General features: G+C 36.2%; 2 protein-coding genes across 4 annotated transcripts in view; one reads left to right on the forward strand and one right to left on the reverse strand.

Annotated features, from left to right (window-relative positions):
- Positions 1–151: 151 nt before the first annotated feature.
- LOC126780521 (syntaxin-6) lies at positions 152–7,248 on the forward strand. Its single transcript, XM_050505087.1, has 6 exons — positions 152–334; positions 1,446–1,615; positions 2,233–2,327; positions 2,412–2,725; positions 3,106–3,200; positions 4,740–7,248. Exons 1-6 carry the CDS (start codon positions 300–302, stop codon positions 4,814–4,816), a joined length of 786 nt encoding a protein of 261 aa, XP_050361044.1. The 5' UTR covers positions 152–299; the 3' UTR covers positions 4,817–7,248.
- A 4,430-nt stretch (positions 7,249–11,678) lies between these two features.
- Positions 11,679–20,806, reverse strand: part of LOC126780469 (JNK-interacting protein 3) — a 32,998-nt gene continuing 23,870 nt past the window's right edge. For 2 of the 3 annotated variants that reach the window (XM_050504973.1, XM_050504972.1), the window contains 5 exons: positions 18,845–19,005; positions 18,308–18,468; positions 17,535–17,850; positions 16,736–17,029; positions 11,679–13,786 (listed from right to left, as the gene is read on the reverse strand). In XM_050504973.1, the coding sequence (XP_050360930.1) occupies positions 13,665–13,786; positions 16,736–17,029; positions 17,535–17,850; positions 18,308–18,468; positions 18,845–19,005 (1,054 nt within the window). In that variant the 3' untranslated portion in view covers positions 11,679–13,664. Of the gene's footprint in view, positions 13,787–15,177; positions 15,295–16,735; positions 17,030–17,534; positions 17,851–18,307; positions 18,469–18,844; positions 19,006–20,806 lie in introns of all 3 variants that reach the window. The other variant, XM_050504974.1, reaches the window with a different exon arrangement.

Below are 20,806 nucleotides of genomic sequence, written 5' to 3' on the forward strand. Positions count from 1 at the left end.
TTCCTCTGCACCTTATACGCTACCGCCCTCGGCGATTGCGCAGTGAAAGAAGTTGTGATACGCAGCTGCAATAGAACGGCTCCGTATAGGAGAGTAAGGGACAGAGAATAGAGTATCATCGAGCGAAGTGTTTTCTTGGTAGGTATAAGGCCGTCGATATTTTGTGGGATAGGCAGCGGAACGTCAGGATTTCTTGCATGTTCGTTTTTATTGAAATGTAATCATTGCTTAATTTCAATTGTTTGTGTTAGCCAGCGTCACATGAGTCGGCTTCCGCAAATACCTTATTATTGTTTGACATGACTTTAGAAGACCCATTTTACGTCGTCAAAGAGTAAGTGGCTTAAGTTCTTGTACCTTGAGCTTCAGCAAGTATTTTTATTTTTAGCATGTGGGGGAGACCACACTTATCGTTTGATTGTATGATTGCTTTATTTGTTACTCCATTGCATACATATGTTCCATATGAAATCACTGTCTTTAGTAAATAGAAAATATATAAGCAACATAGTGATGACAAACTGTAGACAAACAATTATCTTTTATTAATTTATACCATTTTGAGTCATTATTATTAAAATATAATATTTAAAAATAATTATATTCAATACTTTATTCTAGGCTACTGCTAAAACATATTTATAAAACCTCAAATCACATTTATACTGATAATTATTTTTAAATCTTCTCTATTACTGTAGTATTAATGTTGAGTACCTAGCTTTTGTTTATTATCTGTTTACGTGCACAACAAACATCATTTAGTCAACATAATCCTGGATGAATGTAAATGTTTAAAGGAAATTGTTTTAGTTTCTCTACTATATTAGTAACTGCCTGGAAATTTCTCACAGAGTGTCAAATGCTCATCATTTAAAGAAGTTTTATTGTTTGAATTTTCTAAGTTATATTATAATAATACAATCCAATATGCATGTTTTCAAACACTTTATAGTTAGTTTTCTTGAATTGCTTGCAAGTAGACTACAATATTCCCTTCTAAATATTGTTCTTGATTCTGTTGTAAACAATCTGAACGAATTTAAAGAGGTTAAATTAGCAGCCATCTCGGCTCTCTTAGTTCTCAACATACATAGAATACTAGTTTGAGACCATGTTTTCGGAGAAGGTATTAGATAAATGTTATTCTTACACAATGTTCAAGCTTGATTCATACAAAATTTTATCAAAATCAATTGAGTAATTTAACCGTAAAAGCATAACTGAACTTAGTAAGCACACTTACTTTTAATCACATAAGATGGTTTAATTAGGGTGCAGTTAGCTCAATGGTAGAAATTATAATTTTTACATGCCAGACTGTGGTGTTGATTTGTATCAGTTGTATCTGGTTGTAGTTGTAGCACAAACCATATGATTAAAAGAATGCACAACAAATTATATTTAAAAAAATACATAGATTTACTATTTGTATATGTTTATAGTGAGGTGTTTAGAGCTCTGAATAAGACCCGCGGATTATATATCCGATGGCAAGAGATATCAAAGGCACCGGTAGCACCAAACAGTCCTGAAGTGGAGTGGACATCCACAGAACTAAGGAACGCCCTTCGGAGCATTGAATGGGACTTAGAAGACTTGGAAGATACAATAAATATCCTTTTAAATATTTAATATTTTTATACTTTGGGGAGACTCCTTTAAATTTCCCCTTTTTAATTATCTAAAAAAAAAAAAACATTTGTAATATAGGATTATAAATTTGTTAGCAGGACTCCTATATATGCCTATAAGAGTCAGGTAAATAGAAGCAATTTATCATAACAATGTCGTACACTTGTACTTTGTACTGGACACGTTTTGATAGTCGCCACTGTTAGTGTAAAAGGTCGTATGTAAATAATGTTTACTTTCAAATTTAACTTACAGTACACAGCCTACAGTAGCGGGACGTTTCGCAGTTTAAATCGGACCTGTATATTTACATACGACCTTTTCGACTGCGAGTAGTATATAGTAGTTTGTAGACTCGTGTCTTACATTGTGCAGCAAGGATTTCAATCAATTGCCTCTGTTACGTACAATGCAAACTACAAATTTCCTGACGGTCCCCTTCGTGATGAATCTTGATTGAGTGTAAATGAATAATTTTCCAATGTCAATTTATTGCATTTCCTGATCTCCGTTTGTATTGTTGACAATCATCTATTCATCATGTTGTTGATATTGAGAGAAACGTTTACCAAAATTTCCTTAACAATTTTAAATCACGCATAGTTGAAAAGAATTCATCAAAATTTAAGATCGATAATAAAGAAATCTGCGACAGAAGGACGTTCATAGAAGCAACTAAACAAGAAGTAAAGGTAAATATATTAAACCTTATTTGCATTAGCTATAAGGTATTAAATGCATACATTATTGTTATCCAAATATAATATTGTTCATAGGTAATGAAAGGCAAGATGAGCCTAAACAGGAATCGGGACAGCGATGGTACTGCCAGGGAGCCACTTCTCGGCGAGGAGAGCCCCATGCACTTCGGTAACTCCTGGACAGCGACCCCCAAGTATTCCAAATATTCCAAGCTCGCTAATCAGACGGACAGTCCGAGCCGTTTCGACACTTATGACGGCGACATTATGTCAATGCAAGAAAAGATGTTCATGGGTCAAAATGATCAGTTGCATGTGATAAGCAATTCGGTAGGATCGCTGAAGACCGTTTCCAAGCAGATTGGCATCGAGCTGGACGAACAGGCCGTGTGAGTCTATAATTAATAGTAATTGCAAAAAATACAACTATGTAAACAACAAGCATTTGAAAGTCTTACATTCAGTACATTAACAGCCTATTAATGTCCCACTGCTGGGCTTATTCCACCACGCTGCTCCAATGCGGATTGGTGGAATACACGTGTGGCATAATTTCAATGAAATTAGAGACATGCAGGTTTCCTCAAGATGTTTTCCTTCACCGTCAAGCATGAGATGAATTAAGCATATGGAAATTCAGTGATGCTTGCTCGGGTTTGAACCCACGATCATCGGTTAAGATTCACGCGTTCTACCCACTAGGCCATCTCGCCTATTCATTATATTGAAAGTCTTACTTCGAATGTATTTTATATTTTAACTCTACCAGGATGCTGGACGACCTCAATACGGAGATGGAGAACGCTGATTCGAAACTCGATTCAACTCTTAAAAAGGTCGCCCGAGTCCTTCACATGAACAATGGTAAGTTTATAAAATAACACAAGTGTCAATTCTAATTTGAGTTTTTTGGAGTTGCTTTGTGGAATGGTGATACAATATACGAGTAAACAATACGAGGAAACAGGTAATAATTACGCAGTAAGGTACTAAATGGCAAAAAACTTGAGATGTACAATTTTTATTTATCAATATTATTTCCCTTTTAAATACACCTTTCACATTTGGTGTGGAATAAAACCTTTAAACCTTAACGCAATCATTTATTTCGTTTCTTCGACAACCAAAAATCTCCGACCCCGTAAGTCCCTTTGCTAGGTCTGGAGTGTACGGTGGGTGGACAATTTCTGAAAATCCCGTCTTTCAAGGCCCGAGTCGTAACGCGCGGTCTGACCGGGCGCGATGTCTGCACGCGCTAGGTTCCCACGTCGTTTCTGCACAACGGTGCGGCTGGGGCCCGAGTCATTAAATAAGCATAATATTGGCCGTTCCTTGTTGTTCCCTTAGGTATTAGCAAAATTCCTTCGCCATACAAATAGTTGCCATTACTTTAGTCACCGAAATAGTCGGCCTTACATTTCTTTCGAAATTTCATCAAGATTATTGCTTCAAGGAATCCTTGCAACTCGTTTTACCAATCACCATATGTATTTTTTCATATATTTTCATACATTTCGAGCTTGTTTGTCTTGTAGATAATTTGTAAGTAATCCATATATCGGTATCCGTTTATATAAAATATTCTTTGAAAAGATCGAGCTTCGTGTCATTAAAATAATTTACCATACATAACAGTAGGCTTTGTGCAAGCCCGTCTGGTTAGGTACCACCCACTCATTAGATATTCTACCACTAAACAGAAATACTTGGTATTGTTGCATTCTGGTTTGAAGGATGAGTGAGCCAGTGTAACTACAGGCACAAGGGACATAACGTCTTCGTTCCTGGGTTGATGACGCATTGGCGATGTAAGGAATGGTTAATATTTCTTACATCGCCAATGTCTATAGGTGGTGGTGACCACTTAATATCAGGCGACCCAAATGCCCGTCCGCCGACCTACAACATAAAAAAAAATCTATTTATATATTTTCGCCTCTTTCAATTTCAAGAACTTATTCCCCACAAATGATTTTGAACTGATTTTCGCATACATTTAAAGTGCTGGCGACAATACAATCCAGTATACTGCATTAATTTTATATAAAGTTTTATAAAAAAAAATCGATTTTTTTTTAAAATTAAAATGTCTCTTATGTGCTTTATTTACTATTGACTACACAATTGTACGTACGTAAGTATAATAAAATAAAATTTGAAAGATGGATGCAATGAATTGCATGTGCAAGCAGTGGTATACATATACAGATGAGTTAAAGAGACAGACAGCAAACGTTGAAACATCACTTATGAACGTGAAAATACTTTCGCTTCAGCTTCTAATTAGTCAGATGAAGGACAAGCGAACGATGATTGAATCGCCAATCGAAGCTGCTCACGATAGATTGATGATGATGAATTTTGTTTAATAAAAAAGGTTAAATAATATATTTTCTTTTTCAGATAAACGTCAATGGATGGCAATTGGAATACTCCTCGGTCTTCTCGTTATTATATTGATTCTCTTTGTTATACTTTAAACTGTATGGAGTCGAAGTTTATTGTTGGGCCTTGATTTTGTTTTTCGTTTCTATTTAAAAAAAACGTTGTATTTTATTAAGAGCTCTTGAATCGTTTTAATTGTTATGAAGACGAAGGGTGACGTTTGAAGGGTTACGATGGAACGTGTTTGACGTATTCATGATAATAAATGTTAGTTCTAAAGTGCCCTAATCGGAATATATTTAACCAGCAATTTACATAATTAGTCACAAGTAGCCCCACAAGGCTGAAGGCAAGGATCATTCGTTCTTTACTAACAAGGTAAGTTAACAATACCTCAAGTCCACAATCGTAACCCTAGACCCGCTGATGAAAAACAATTCTAAAGTAGTAACAAGAAGTTATTTTAATACTAGTAGGAAGATTATATTGTACTGTAGTTAGGTTAGATGACGTAGATTACAATAATTATGTCGCTTGATATTTTTACAGCAACTTTTATATGAGTTTCATATCACACGAAATAAATTACGTAATAGGCAATACTGCTCCGTTAGTATTTAAAATCATGATTAATCATTACTATATTCAAATAAATTAATTAATTTATTAATTGCAAAATATTTGTATTCGAAATAAAAAAAATTGTCGAATAATTTCCTGTCGGTGTGGTTTAATAAATTATTTATTCGCGCGTCGTACTTATTGTCTCCTTGTATTAGACTAAATCGTTAAAAGAAAATCTTTACTCGTCTAAACGAGAACGATGAAAATCTAGACACTTATTTAATCATCAATTATTGTGGTTTGCATTTTGTGTGCACTTGGAAATTCGTTATACCACGACGATAATTAAATTTGAGGTTTTTCCACGATTGACGCCACTTACCGTTACTAGTCGCCGTAAGTGAAGTCATATGTCGTCGACTGTAATGTGTGACATAGTCATATTGTACAATTAGTATTTAATCTAGTTTTCATTCGCGATTTAAATAATATGAGCATGGGCGTAGCGAGAATGTGGCCTTTAACACAAGACTCATTGCAAAAGAAGTAGTGCCTAAAGTTGAACATCGTTAATCGTAAATTAATTGAAACCGAAATAAACTTAAATCTAACTTAAGTATCTAATTTTAAAATCATCGCTATGTTGTTTGCTACTATCGCTAACTTTGTGCCTTCGCACTCTTGTGTATTTCTCAGACAAATTGGTACGCCCATGTGTATAAGCGTGTTTATATCATTATGGGTATTTCTTTTTAAATGTATCATTGTGATAAAGCTTACTGTTTAGGTCGTGACTTTATTCGTCGACCGGGTGTTCTATCGTTAATGTACGCGTAACCTTATAGTTGTACGATTGTTGATATTAATAATTGTGTTGTTAGCTTGTGGTTATTTTGTGTATATTATTTAATGTGTTAGTCAATCGTAATAGGGTCGAGAATATCAGATTAGTTCGTTAGGTTCCTTCATGGTAGAATCCTGTAATAAACATTTATACATAATATATTTACTATATCGTTTGTTGGTGCACTTTACACACGCAGAGATGACTAAATCTGACGTTGCTCTTCCATTAAAACGGCTGTCAATTTCTACGTTTACGACTTTTCGCTTTTCTTTAGAAAGTCACCAACAATTAAAAATATATTTTTATGTTGACGACTTAACTTGTATAACAGAAAAGTTGTCCTTTGATAGAGACGCAGCTTATGACGCTTACTTAGTTGCCTATGCAACTATAGAAATCGATTGAGTACATGGTATTTGTTTTTTTTTTTTTAAATAATTTATTAAAATTATTGTGACCATAAAACCGTCTAGCCGTAATAATGAATTGCCAAAGTTTCAAATACAGTCTAGGCGATAAAGTATTTAATGTCTTTTTGTATTGTAAAAAAAAAAAACATTTTTGTAAACACAATAATACTGCTTCCTTCTTAGTGCTCATGACTATATTTTCTTGTTCGTTATAAGGACATTTTTATTAAAATAATTATAATAATTTATATATGTAATATGATTTAAATCATTTAGGATCGTATTGTTAACGGGATTGGGAATTTATTAAAGTCGCCTTATTTTAAAACCGAAAGAATGATGGCATCAATTAGAAACCAGCTTTGTAAGTTATTGTAAATTATTTTCATAAAGAGCTAAATATGTATCGGATGTAGAAAAGTAAATAACATTATTCAAAAGACTCTGTGAGTGAAACAATTGATTTTCAGGAAACGAACGATGTCTCTTTACAATTGATTTTTTTTTTTTGAGAATCAGAATGTTTTTGTTAATTATAAAATTAAAATTTTGTTAAAACTGTCACGCCCATTAACATTATATTCCTAAATTGATGGACATGAATTCCAAATAAATTATTTATATTAATTATTTTAAGTGTAAATGTTAAGACCAATAGATGGATGTGATGTATATTTATTTGTGCGTTTCTATTTGGAAAATAAAAAAAAAAATTAAAAGATTGATATCTCATGTGTATCATTTTAAATGAACTCCTACTACAAATTAACCAATATTTATACGAATACTAACTACTAATATTATAAATAGGTAAAATTTGATTTTTTGGATGTTTTGTAATGCACAAACTCAAAACTACTGAATTGATTTAAAAAATTCTTTTACCTACAGAAAGCTACAACAACAGCGAGTAAAATATGACGTATTTTGTTTTTAAAAAATTCGTACAAAAAAATGCAGTAATGTAATCCAAAGTATTATTTTTTTTTCCATATAACTCATTATTTGGCGAAAACTATTGAAAACTATTGAAACCTAAAATAATATATAATATTACATATTTATAGTTGGTACTCATCATTACGTACAAAAATGTCCGCGAGGCTATATATCTATACATTATAGTTTTTTTGGGGACGAAAGCCTAAACTATTATAATTAAGTCACCATAACTGCTTTTTGTTTAAATTAGTCAATAAAAACACGGGTAGAAGCAAATGATGGCATTCGTATCATGATATTAATCCTCATACAACTAAACCGCTTCACAAAAAGGTTGATTATGTACATGTAAATTTCTCCTTTCGTTTCAGAGTTAGTACGTATAATAATGCAAAAAGTAAGAAAAACGCCGTGGTTTAAATGAACCACGAATATCGGAAGCGAACTGTACTACGCTTATCGCTAGTCTATTATTTACCAACACGTATGAGATGGTGATTATTTTGATAGAGTTCTCATAATGTAGAACCAATGTACGATGAGCCACCACTCACACATAGGACCCGTAGATAGAACCTAAGAATAGTAATTCCGTTGCATGATCCGCTCAAAATATACCATTGGGACAAAAAATATAGAAAAATAAATACATAAGCCTACGAATGGACATAAAATTAACCTGGAAGTATCATATAAGCTTTCATCACTTCTTGGCACTTTCCGAAACATAGTGTATCCCACGACACATAACACCCTGGGTAAACCACATCTTTCGTGCCTAATTGAAGTATGGGGCGGGGCTGCCGAAACAAAACAAAATTATTAAAATGCTCTTTAATTACCCATATTTTACTCCAACCATTAAAATCTATCAATCATCAATCAACAGCCAATCATAATCCACTGCTGAACATAGGCCCAAGGTGCGCCAAAGCTCCCGTTCCTCCGCTTTCCGCATCCAGTCCGTACCGCCACCTTCTTAGGTCATCGGTCCACCTGGCTGGAGGTCGCCCTACGCTGCGTTTGCCGATCCGCGGTCTCCTCTATAGGACTCGTCTGCTCCAAAAGCCATGGGTCCTACGACATACGTGACCAGCCCACTGCCACTTTAGCCTGCTAATTTTGCAAACTATGACATAGCTTGCAAAATGTAATATATTATAATATTGCAAATTATTATAGCCAAGATGGCCCAGTGGTAAGAACGCGTGAATCTTAACCGGTGATCGTGGGTTCTAACCCGGGCAAGCACCACTGAATTTTTATGTGCTTAATTTGTGATTATAATTCATCTCGTGCTACACGATGAAGGAAAACATCGTGAGGAAACCTGCATGTGTCTAATTTTACTGAACTTCTGCCACATGTGTATTCCACATTGGACCCGTATTGGAGCAGAGTGGTGGAATAAGTTCCATACCTTCTCCTCAAAAAGGGAGAGGAGGCCTTAGCCCAGCAGTGGGACATTCACAGGCTGTTAGTGTTCCTGACTGCAGTTGACTAATTTCTCTTGAGATTGGCCGCCGTGGCCGAAATTGGTCTGGAGGACAGTATTATTTATTATATTGTTTTATCATCAGGTTTTGGTTTGCAATAAATATTTTATCTTAACAATTTTTTTTAATTAGTAGCAGATATTTTTACGAACAGACATCAAATTATCAACAATCCGAGTTCCAAGGTTTACGGCAGCAAATGGCATAAGATTTATTTTTTAAGGGATACTAATATTTCAGCCTTTTATTCGCTTCAGCATCTTTAGCAGACGGGGCCAATCAATGCTCATTCCATAAGGCTGTTTAAGAGCAGGAACACAGCTAGTGGCGATGCCCTTTTTATGTCAGTCATTAAGAGAATCGGGAAGAAAAAGACTCGATTTACTCCAAGGAGCAAAAAGACCGTGTAAGCCGAAAGAGTCCACCATCTCTGCACTCAAAGCACAGCACGACATCCAGGACACCTATTGTTAAGAAAAGACATAATATCGTATCAAGGAATGTTTTGTAACGTGAACTAATGTCGTATCGGCTTATGCTCGACGACTTTATATCGCCATCTAGATACTTTTTCTTCCAATTTTCTATTAGATCTGTAACTTGATTTAAATTTGTGAACAAGGCCTGTGACGCGTAGTACCTATACAATTTTATTATTTTCAGTTGATTTTAACAAAGAAGCGATATAAATATTTAAAAAACTGCGTATGTTGTCTGGAAAGACGTTTCTTACGTTGCGAATGTATCAACTAGTTTTTATTTTATTTATTTTTTTCCTGTTGAATAATTCTTAATGTTAAATTACACACAAATTTCTACATGCGAAATAGAAATGTATGAATGGATCTACTAAATTATTATAACAAGTATAAAAGTTTTGATCGTTTAAAAGTAGAACTGATCGTTCTACTTTTAAACGATTGTTTTGATAGCAATACTTTGTATACTGGGTGACCTAAAAAGATATATTTTTCCTAAGTCGAAGTAGCTACTAATGCGGTTTCTAATATGAATTATTAAAGACGTCGGCATCATCGATACTGCAGTAGTATTAATAAAGCCTCTTTAACCGCGAGAGCCCAATAATTACGGGAGCCGCTATAGCTCTACGCCATTGGCATAATAAATTGCTTTTATGCCATAAATTGCGTTAAAGTACTTATCGGAATTGAACCTAACTATAGTGAATCAATCAGCCTTCTAAAGCTCTTTCGTTCTACGTGGTCCAGTTTTTAACTCACAATTATAAATATAAGTTGATGGACGAAGTAGGTAGCGAGAGGGTGGCGAGAGGGAGACAAGAGGGTGCAACGAAGGTCAAATTTACCCCTTTATCCGATCTAAATGCAGCAATTGCCGCTAGATGTCACTGTGCCCAAATTGAATCGCGCTGACGAAATTCGCAACACCGTGTACAAAGACCCGGGCAAATTTCTCAACGTTATCCATGAACTAGTTGATAAGCGTTAAGTTTTCATAGTCTATTTTGGTTATAACTAACATTATCTTACATTAGTTCAGCCTACGATGTGGATAATAAATTTTTGAAGCGGGGGATAAAAACCCCGTTAATAAACGAATCGTCTATTGAAACTTACTCCTACATACATACAAACCGTATTCATCACGGTGCTTGTGTGTATGTACGAAATTATCACTAAATCTATTACGATAAGTGCTTGGTTACGTCAACTGATGTAAATCTTTACAGTTGAAACTAAACGTTAGGTTTTAATAATTAGTTTAGCTTCATCAATTACTCTCTTGAAACAAAAACACTGCAAAAATTCAATTCGCATTTCAAAGTGCGTTTATTATATCTGTGTAAGCAATTTTGCTTGTATCATAACACTGATAATTTCCTAAGTTGATGATGTGTACTTGTGATCAGAAATATTATAATGTACCAGGAAAAATCCTCCTGTCCTCGTGACCTTATTTCGTGTAGTTTGTTGTCGGATTTCATCAAATCATCGCATGTTTCTTTATAATATTTTCCTATAATAATTCTCTTTAATATATAAAACATGACCATTCATCACACCAAAATCGAAATAAAATATGTTTATTTTTAAAATCGACTCATACACTTTTGTCCTCGTTATCATTTTTGCCCATTTTGTTAATATCGTTTGGCAAACAGTCCATACATGTGTCATTTAATTTCTCTCCCCACTTCTAATCGCGCCCTGCAAATGTTACTAAATATTGTCTATCTTGACTCCACTTTTTTAAGAATACGAATAACTTTTTAAACAACTTCCTTAAATGAGATAACATGAAGAGCGTTTGAAAAAACACTTCGTTTTATTTTTCGATTTTTTATCGTCACAATACTTTCGCCAATAGCACTTATTACTTTTTATATTTTTTATCTATAAGCTGTCGTTTATATTAAGTGGGTTAAATTTTATCAAAATGTATTCGCATTGCATATTACATTATGAAATAAAATTTAAAAAACAATTTTAATACATGAAGCATTTATAATAGTGACGGCTTAGCATGAGTGTGCTTCACATAAATTGGAGTAAATTATGTCAAGCTGTTCATTATACAAAGTTTGGAGTCTATAAGTCTATGAGTCTATAAGCGCGCTCCATCTTAAACTGTATCATCACTTTCCATCAGGTGTGATAACAGTCAAGCGCTAGCTTATATATTAAAAAAAAAGTACGTAACAAAGAAACCACAAAAGTCAGAGGCATTATTTATTGGATTGCGCCATACAAACAAGAAAAAATTTAAACACTAGTTACAATATTATGCAAAAGACTTTATTTTTTCTACAATTATTTCTTTATAAATTTGTATACAAATTTCAATAAAAAAAATACTGTGGAAGTCAACACTACTACAAATAACAGTTTTGAATACTGTTGACGTTCAATTCATATCGTTGACTAAATTAAAAAAAAAAAACTAAATTAACAATTGCACACGAAAGTTATAAGTACAAATAATATATGTATAACAATGGGTATATGGCAATAATATTCATTTCAACCAATTATAAGTTTCTATATTCTTACCATGTTTCAAAAATAGCATTTATGTTAATAGCATTGTTTACAGTTTACAGGAGCGAACACACCGCGAACGAGCAACGCGTCAACTTTATAGAGCGAAATATCGTTACTCTAGACATTTATATTTTGAGCTTGATCGTGCGAGTGTGTTCCAACCTTTAAACGTGTACATATAAACAATTTTGTCGATATAATTTATGTCATATCATATCATGATCCAGTACACTGCCAAGCATTACGTTCAGTATATTAATGCCCAACTAAAAGACTTGCGCTGTATATATACTTAAGACAAATGTCGACCTTCAAACCCTCGGCACAAGCCTATTTCGTTACACAAGCAAAACAACATAAGCCTCGTAAATTTAATCTAGGTCGTTTGTTTTGACTAGGACGAAGCGTTCAAGTGGTCTCGACTACTGAACGGCTCGCTCGCATGTCGCCTTACAACTGAGCTCGTTATATATAAGGATATATTACATACAACCGAACAAATATTATACACCTCATAAATTTGGTAATAATATTCGGACTAAAAATAAATAGCACGTGACCTAATCTTTAATAATTTCATTTTGTGTAAATGAGTAAATAAAAATCACATTACAATCGAAGAACACAAAACGTATAAAAAAAAAACTTATTTGATTATTCACATAACAAAGGTACCTTATATAACTTATGCTATAAATAAATTTGCACCATGAATCTTTTGAGAAATAAAACCAGTATTTTTAGCGACAACTATATTGTCGGTATTCCAGCAGGGTTCGGATGGATTGTTATTCTTGTGTATGTCGTGTTATGCGGTCAAATGTGAACGGGCGAACAAGAGCAACTAGAATACGGACATATAATTGCAACCATGCAACGAAACTAGTCAACGTTCCTCAAAATAATAATTAATAATTAGTTAGAAGGTAAAGTTAATCACTACACTGGCTCCAGCAGCGATACTGGGTCGCGTCTGATAGCGAACTAAATCACACTACACTAAAATTAAATACTTCACTCATCTTAACCCTAAACTTGTGATGGAGATGACAACCACAGCCCGTAATAGTTATCAGTCGAAAATAAATTGTTCTACATTAAGAGATATTTCATATAGACTATCTATCGTCACACAACACCTCAACTATTATCCTAAACCGCTAACTACTCACTAATAAAGATTCTATAAAGAATTTTTGGTGGTTATATCTCGTAACTTACGACTACATGAGATTTAGTTTAATGTTAATGTTACAGCAGCGACAAGATGTTGCGATACGTCGACGAGATGAGCGATTTATTACAATAGAATACAACTCAATACGATATACAATAGGAATGAAGCGGCCGGGGCGAGGCGAGAAGCACGTAGCGCTCGATACACAATTATAACATCAATGTCTGTAGCCGCGCGTAGCGGTTCGCCCTGATATGTGCACGCGGGCCGCGGTCGGTGCCGAATGGATTATGGATCGATTTAAAAATAAAACGATTCTAATTCACGAACGACTCATAACTGCGCTCCGTGTTCGTTGACGACACGACATCTACTCGTAGGATTGGAAGGTGTCGGCGGGTTTGTCGGAGGTGCACACGTAGACGTAGTCGCAGTCGGAGGGCGGGCGCGGGCGGGGGCGGGCGAGTACGCGCGGCGCGCTGCGCTAGGCGGCGGCCACCTGCCACACGATGAGGTGGCTGCGAGTCGCGCGTTCCGCTAGGGAGCTATGCCCGCTCGAGGACCCGTCCTCGGCCACGACGACGCTCTCCTCCATCTCCGAGTCAGCTGCGGACATGACAAGTTCTCGTTATGTAAACGTACAAATAATACATATTCATGAAAATTATGTGCAGTCGAATATTGTAGTATTTCATTTATTGATAGGATAGTGAATGATTTTTTTTTTTGCTATTACAATTATAATTACTAAAATTTATTATGTTTTTTCAAAGTGAGTTATATTATAATTAGCAATATACACGTTAGCCATATAAAAGATGAAAGGAGCTTTGTACTATATGCAGTATGCATACATCATGTGATACAAATAATTTAACTTTGCCGCTTTGAAGTTACAAATAGTTGAACGCTTGATAATTAATACGACAAGAGCGCTGATATTTGGACGACATTTACTTTTCAGCTTAATATTCGTGAAGCTTTTTGTTTGTCAAGAATTTTTATTTTTGTCGTTTTTATTGTCTCAACCATTTAACAGTAAGTATGAGAGTATTTTTTTACACCAAATTGATGTGATTTGAATGTTCTTCACACCATTCACTAAAACTTTGTTATGTGAATGTACGAGACTGATGGAAAATCTTACTTCAGAGCGGCATAGGTATAAAGTTTGCACTGCAGGTAATATTTTTAGACGATGTTATTATGACGTCACTGTATCATCGGCACACGCATAAAACTTATAGATTAATTTAATGTATTATTAACTCATTGACATTTATATAACATTTAAATGTCTCTATCCTTCCGTGCACTATTATAGAAAAAAAATACATTTTACACGGTGTCGTTTCTAGAGATCTGTAATGTTAAGAATATATATAATATTATATAAAAAATATTCAAGCAGCAGGCAATTGTCGAAAATTATTATAAATGTATCATTCTGGCTATCAGAACCGATACTGTATATAACTTGAATTATAAATGAGCTTGACAATAAGCCTGCGAATTGTCATGAGTTAAAGTCTTGTAAAAATTGTTAAACAGTAATCGTACTACGATCATTTATTTTGTTTGTAGAATTATAAAGCGGTCACGGACGGATATGTGACATAGCTAGTGTACCGACGACGTGAAGAAGAAATGTTAGTATAGTCCCTTTTAAATAGAAATCGTACACGCGTAAACAAACATTTTAATATCGGACAGGTGTGATAATATTAGTAAACAACTACGGTTGAGATCTCGCGCCAAATAAATAAATAAATCATTCAAATATAGATATTTTAGTGTTGGTTTTACCAACAGTCTTCCTAAAGTGAAGTTGAAGTAGTTTGTTTACACTTCGTACAAGATCTGTTTAAGCGGACACAAATGGGCGTAGCCCGTGCTGTGCGGGGTACGTGCAGAGAGCGCCTCGGCTTGTCTTATCGTGTTAGTGTTGCGAGTTCCCAAGCGACATGCTCCTCGTGACGTAAACACAAAACACGTACCGGTTACAACTAGAAAGAGTTTTATGGCCTTATATTCTATCAGGTACGTTCAGGAGTCAACGATCTGCCAAACAATGAGGTGGGAGGCGGTATCTCGTACGTCATCGGCGTGCTCCTCTAATGGCAAAAAATATAAATGCGACCGATACATAAATAAACTAACAACTTGATCATGTTTTTTCTACTAACGCATCCAAATATGGGCTCGTAGATGCCTGTACTCTGTTTATTTTAGCGACCTCGTAATGAGATAATGCAATGCAATTGCACAGGAGTAGCTACATATTATTTAATAATACTATTGTATTCGAAAGGTTTTATACGATGTGTTACAATTTCAAATATATCTATTGCAGATATATTGTAACTTTACATTAGTCCTTCTAACGCAGTCAGTCAGTCAGTCAGTGACAACGACAGTCACCAGAGACAAAGGATTGAAACACGTGACTGAGAGTTGCCTAAGAGAGTAGTCGGAAAGGAGCATCAAGAGGAGAATGAGTCAGGACGTTGTGACATAAGTCGATAATTCGCATGACATTTTCCCAAAGAGACAGCTCGCAGGCGACAAGCCCCATCGGCTTTATGTATAGAGAGTCCGATATCGCTGTGTTCGGAATGCCACCTTTGTAGTAAAAATGAAATATATCGAAATGAAGGTGTAAACCCTCTATGACGCCACTGTTTGTATATTTATAAAAATAATTCTTTATAAACATGTTACATTTTCCATATACGTTTAATCTATACTTTAACTCCCTGTAGTATCATAATACAATTTTATATGTCATGTCTTGATAGCTTCAATATGGTAGTCATATCGATATGTCCTCGCGCGTAATACAAAAATTAAGTCTCATAAAAAAAACAGAGTATTAGCGTTATTGACTTTAATTTTTAGTAGAAAAAATATCGCTTTCAAAACAAACAATAGGCACACGTAAACAATAAAAATAAGCAAAATAATTTTATTTTACAATAAGAAGCTTGAGCGTAAAAATATATATTAGATTAACGGAGATTTCTTTCGTTTCCCAATGAAAACATATACAACATTTAGTACTTTCCCTATAGAATACGCAAACGCGACAAACCCCCTGCAAGAAACTACAAGCATATAAAATAAAACTAAGTACATATCAAAGCATGTAAGCGTTGCTACTATGTATCCGCCGAGTCGTTAAGTCGCAGCCTAGCGCTTAGCGCCTACCTCGTTATATTAAGATTAACGTGCATATTGCTTGTTTGAAAATAAGAAAAACATAACTGTCACAAATATAAAGGAATTGAAAAAGCGATTACGTGGAAGTTATAACAAGACAATGTTCACCCTCCTTGCGTGGAAACGTATAAGTATAAATATATATAAGTATATATTTTTATTAAAATACTGAATCTGATGAGATTAAATAAAGCCGAAGTGCTTTAATGCTATGGAGATTATATACTAAATTCATTAAAAGAATTACATCTAAATCTTTCACCGACGCCTGTCGGATTGTCAACGTTACTAATAGCTGCAATTTTTAATACGAATGACGCCACGTGAGGTACATACCTATTCTGAAGTCGATGTATCCTTCTCCGCCGGATATGACGAGCATGGGAGGCGCGGCGGAGTTAACCAATGTGGCGGCGGTGGCGGAGTGCCGTTGCGTGGGCGAGGTAGATGGCTGTGGAGCTGGGGGCGGCGGCGAGTCTGGTGAGTTCTGTTGAGCGGCTCCCGGAACAGCTACGAAGAACGTAACAGCCTCACGGTGGCCGTGAAAACTGAGCTGCGCGTGCGCCATTGAACAATGCGGAATACAGTCACCGGGCGCAACAGATCCCGCACGCACCAACGCGGCATGACCTATAAATTAAAAACATCGAATTGCAGCTAATCCAATTTTTTTTTTTTTAATCTTTAAACCGTAACAGCCTGTGAATGTCCCACTGCTGGGCTAAAGGCCTCCTCTCCTCTTTTTGAGGAGAAGGTTTGGAGCTTATTCCACCACGCTGCTCCAATGCGGGTTGGTAGAATTCACATGTGGCAGAATTTCAGTGAAATTAGACACATGCAGGTTTCCTCACGATGTTTTTCTTTAAACGGATTTTTTTATTTCTAATTTCAGCTACCATACCCAATTTCAGTAAATTCCGTAAGATTGGTTAAAAGCGGACTTTTTAAGGCTTTTGAAGAATAAGATATTGGTAAGGTCTTTTACTTTAAAACATGTTGGTTGTGATGTCCTAGAGGATTTCTAATAAAATATTTAACATAATTTATTTAACCATATTTAAAAGAAAAATTAAAGACATTTTAAACACATTCAGTTTTTAATTTAAAAAAAAATGTTTAAAACACCTAAACTTACCAGGTATAGGTGACCTCGTAGTCGCAACCGAACCGGAAGCGGTGACAAGGGAGGTTGGCACGAGGCAATTGGCGGCCGAAGCAGCACCAGCAGCAGGCGTACCCTCAGAAAGTGGTACCGAGATGACCACGCCGTTGCTGGTACCGATCCACAAACGACCTGAGCTGATGAGCAACGCCGTGATGCGCACCAATGAGAAGCCCAACTTGCCCGTGCCCAGCATCTTGCTCACGTATGGTTCAATATCCACATCCTTCAAGTGGGCGTACGTGTGCGCGTGGTACAGCCGCAACGCCGAGTCCATTTTTATTGAAACCTATTGAAATTTATTTAAATTTAATGATAAACTATTAAATACAAGAACTTCTTCTACTAAACTATTAAATGCAAGAAGCCTACGATTAGGTTACTGGTACGATTTAAGTATATTCGGTTGTAAATTTATAATTTAATTTTATTACCAATTTTACATACAGTTACAATGTAATGTATTACACACAAATTGTGTAATGAAAATAGTTGTTAAAGCTGCCACTGCTGATCTGCCCGAAAATTTTCATTCAAGTTCCAACGTAGACATGGTTTAGGCTAACATATTATTACCGGGCATGGCCGTTTTGGTGAGAATCTGCACCAGATAGCAAAGAGAGAGACATTAATTGATTTTCCCGGTTAAGAAGAACAGGGAGAAGACGACGGTACGCGCAACTTCCCCCCGCCTGTACCCTGGGGCATCGTCTAGGTATTAAATATCTATAAATAAAATTACATACCCAAACGCCATCTCTGTGAGCTGCCATTTGCCGCACTTGGCTCTCGTGTCTTGGATGCGCCTCGAGCGAGTGCAGAAGGCGTCTCGAGCGCGGCTCCACGACCAGCACTCGATTACGATACCCGCACCACACGGCACTACCCACGGCGCTCAGGCAACGAACTATAAAACAACGATAATATTATTATTTTAAATTGTAATGCTTGATTCGTAACCTAAAGGGCAATATTTAAAAAAACGAACGACAATACTAATATAATAATACGATTAATCATTGTTACATGTTTTTTTTTTAACTGAAATTCTGCTACATGTGTATTTCACCAACCCGCTTTGGAGCAGCGTGGTGGAATAAGGTCTAAACCTTCTCCTCAAAAAAATTGGAGGAGGCCTTTAGCCCAGCAGTGGGACATTAACAGGCTGTTACGGTTACATGTTTTTTAATTTGTGACTAAAAATAATCACGAACATAATTTTATTCATAAATGTATAATATGATTTCGTATTATTGTTAACGTTTAGTTATGACAAGTTGTACCTGAACACTTAGGGTCGCCGAGCGTCATGAGCCAGTATTGAGAAAAGTCCCATTGTCCGTCTGGGAGGCGAGCAAAGATGGCAATGGTACCATCTGCGAGAGCAACAACGCATCGCGATGCACACCACACGATGGATAAAATCGCATCGTTCAGATTAACCCTGAAATAATCCAATTATTTATACAATCCTGTAGAGTATTCCATTTAATTGAAGAATTTATATTTTAATAATATAAGTAAGGAAGCAATTTTATTAATATATATATATTTTTATATATATAGGGGGGGGGGGGGGGAATGGGGCTTCTGACGGCGAATTGGTGGGAGATAGCGATGCTGAGTGTTTCAGTATCAATATTTTACGCCGGTTTGCCTTTAGAAGCTCAATTCCGAGTCACACCTCCCAGTGGTCCCTCCCGGAAACTGCTGCTCACCAGCTTCTCTCTTGGTGGAAGGAGCTGGTGAAGAACAGGCCAACGTGACAGGAAGACTCGCAAAGCCGCCTGGCCAGCATGGCGTTTTAAGGCTAAAAACCCCTCAAAATGAATAGCGCACCAATACCACGGTCCTCAGTCCCCGGCGGCCCCGCTATTCCTAGTTACGGCAGCGGCTACGGTTCCGGCGGGTGGAGGGTGCAAAGAATCTCCGGAAGAGACCTGGCTGCCATACGATGACCCTGGTTACTTACAATACTCGGACTTTGAATGCTGACGAAAGGCTTTATGAACTCCTAGAGGAAGTTCAATGTATAAAATGGGATGTGATCGGTTTATCTGAGGTAAGAAGACAGGGAGAGGATCTTATACGGTTATCTTGTGGTCATCTGCTTTACCACAGAGGCCACGAAGACACTTCTTATGGTGGTGTAGGATTCTTAATACATAAAAGGCTTTACTCAGATGTTCAGAAGGTAACAAGTGTATCAACACGAGTTTGTTATCTTAATCTGAGACTAAATAAAAGGTATGCCATCAAGATCATACAAGCATACGCTCCTACTTGCGACCACATCGATGAAGAAGTAGAGGCCTTCTACGAGGACATAAGGAGAGCGCGTCAGAATAATGCCTGCTATTATACCATACTAATGAGTGACTTTAACGCAAAAATAGGACCTCAAGTAAAAAACGAAACGTCGGTAGGACAGTTTGGGCTAGGTAGTCGTAATCCGCGGGGGCAAACCTTAGTAAATTTTCTTGAGCAACATCATCTATACGCAATGAATACCTTTTTCAAAAAGCGTCATTCAAGAAAATGGACTTGGGCTAGCCCGGATGGCCGGACGAGAAATGAGATCGACTACATAATTAGCTCGCATAAGTTAAATATAACAGACGTATCCGTGTTAAGTCGCTTTAAAATTAATAGCGACCATCGTCTAGTGAGAGCCACGTTCAGGTATAACCTTCCCAAAGAAAGAGCCAAACTGCTTAAAACATCTAGCTCAAAATATGGTAGGGATAGTTACAATCTCTTACAAAATGAGTTTCAACTGGAACTCAAAAACTCTTTCGAAGGGCTTATAGAAGAGAACCGTAATGTCGACTCATTGAACGACTTGCTGTGCACAGTACTGACGGAGACCACGAAGAGACACATAGGGGGAAAGAAGCCACATAAAGAGGCGAAATTAACATCTCATACGCTCTCTCTCCTATACCAAAGAAGGGAATTGAAGACTGGTATAACATCAGATCAGAGAGAGATTAATAAGGCTATAAAGCAGGCAATCCGTAATGACTTAAGAAATTATAACACCAGAACTATTGCAAAAACCATTCAAGACAATAGGGGCCCGAAAGTTTATAGAAAAAAACTTAGCTTGGGCATGAGGGAAATAATAAGGAAAAATCATGACTAATCGCCACATACGTGCACCTAACATAATCGTAGGTAAAGACACCGTACAGGTGGTCAGCGATTATATCTATCTTGGACATCGTTTATCATTGGATCGGAAA

Source organism: Nymphalis io, chromosome Z, assembly GCF_905147045.1.
Source record: "Nymphalis io chromosome Z, ilAglIoxx1.1, whole genome shotgun sequence".
Classification (NCBI taxonomy): Eukaryota; Metazoa; Arthropoda; class Insecta; order Lepidoptera; family Nymphalidae; genus Nymphalis; species Nymphalis io.

Excerpts from the sequence above, each read along its gene's own strand:
- LOC126780521 (XM_050505087.1), top strand. The coding sequence starts at position 300 with ATGACTTTAGAAGACCCATTTTACGTCGTCAAAGA. Across the intron at positions 1,616-2,232 it reads AGACTTGGAAGATACAATAA|GCATAGTTGAAAAGAATTCA; the intron begins ATATCCTTTTAA and ends ATTTTAAATCAC. Across the intron at positions 2,726-3,105 it reads GAGCTGGACGAACAGGCCGT|GATGCTGGACGACCTCAATA; the intron begins GTGAGTCTATAA and ends TAACTCTACCAG.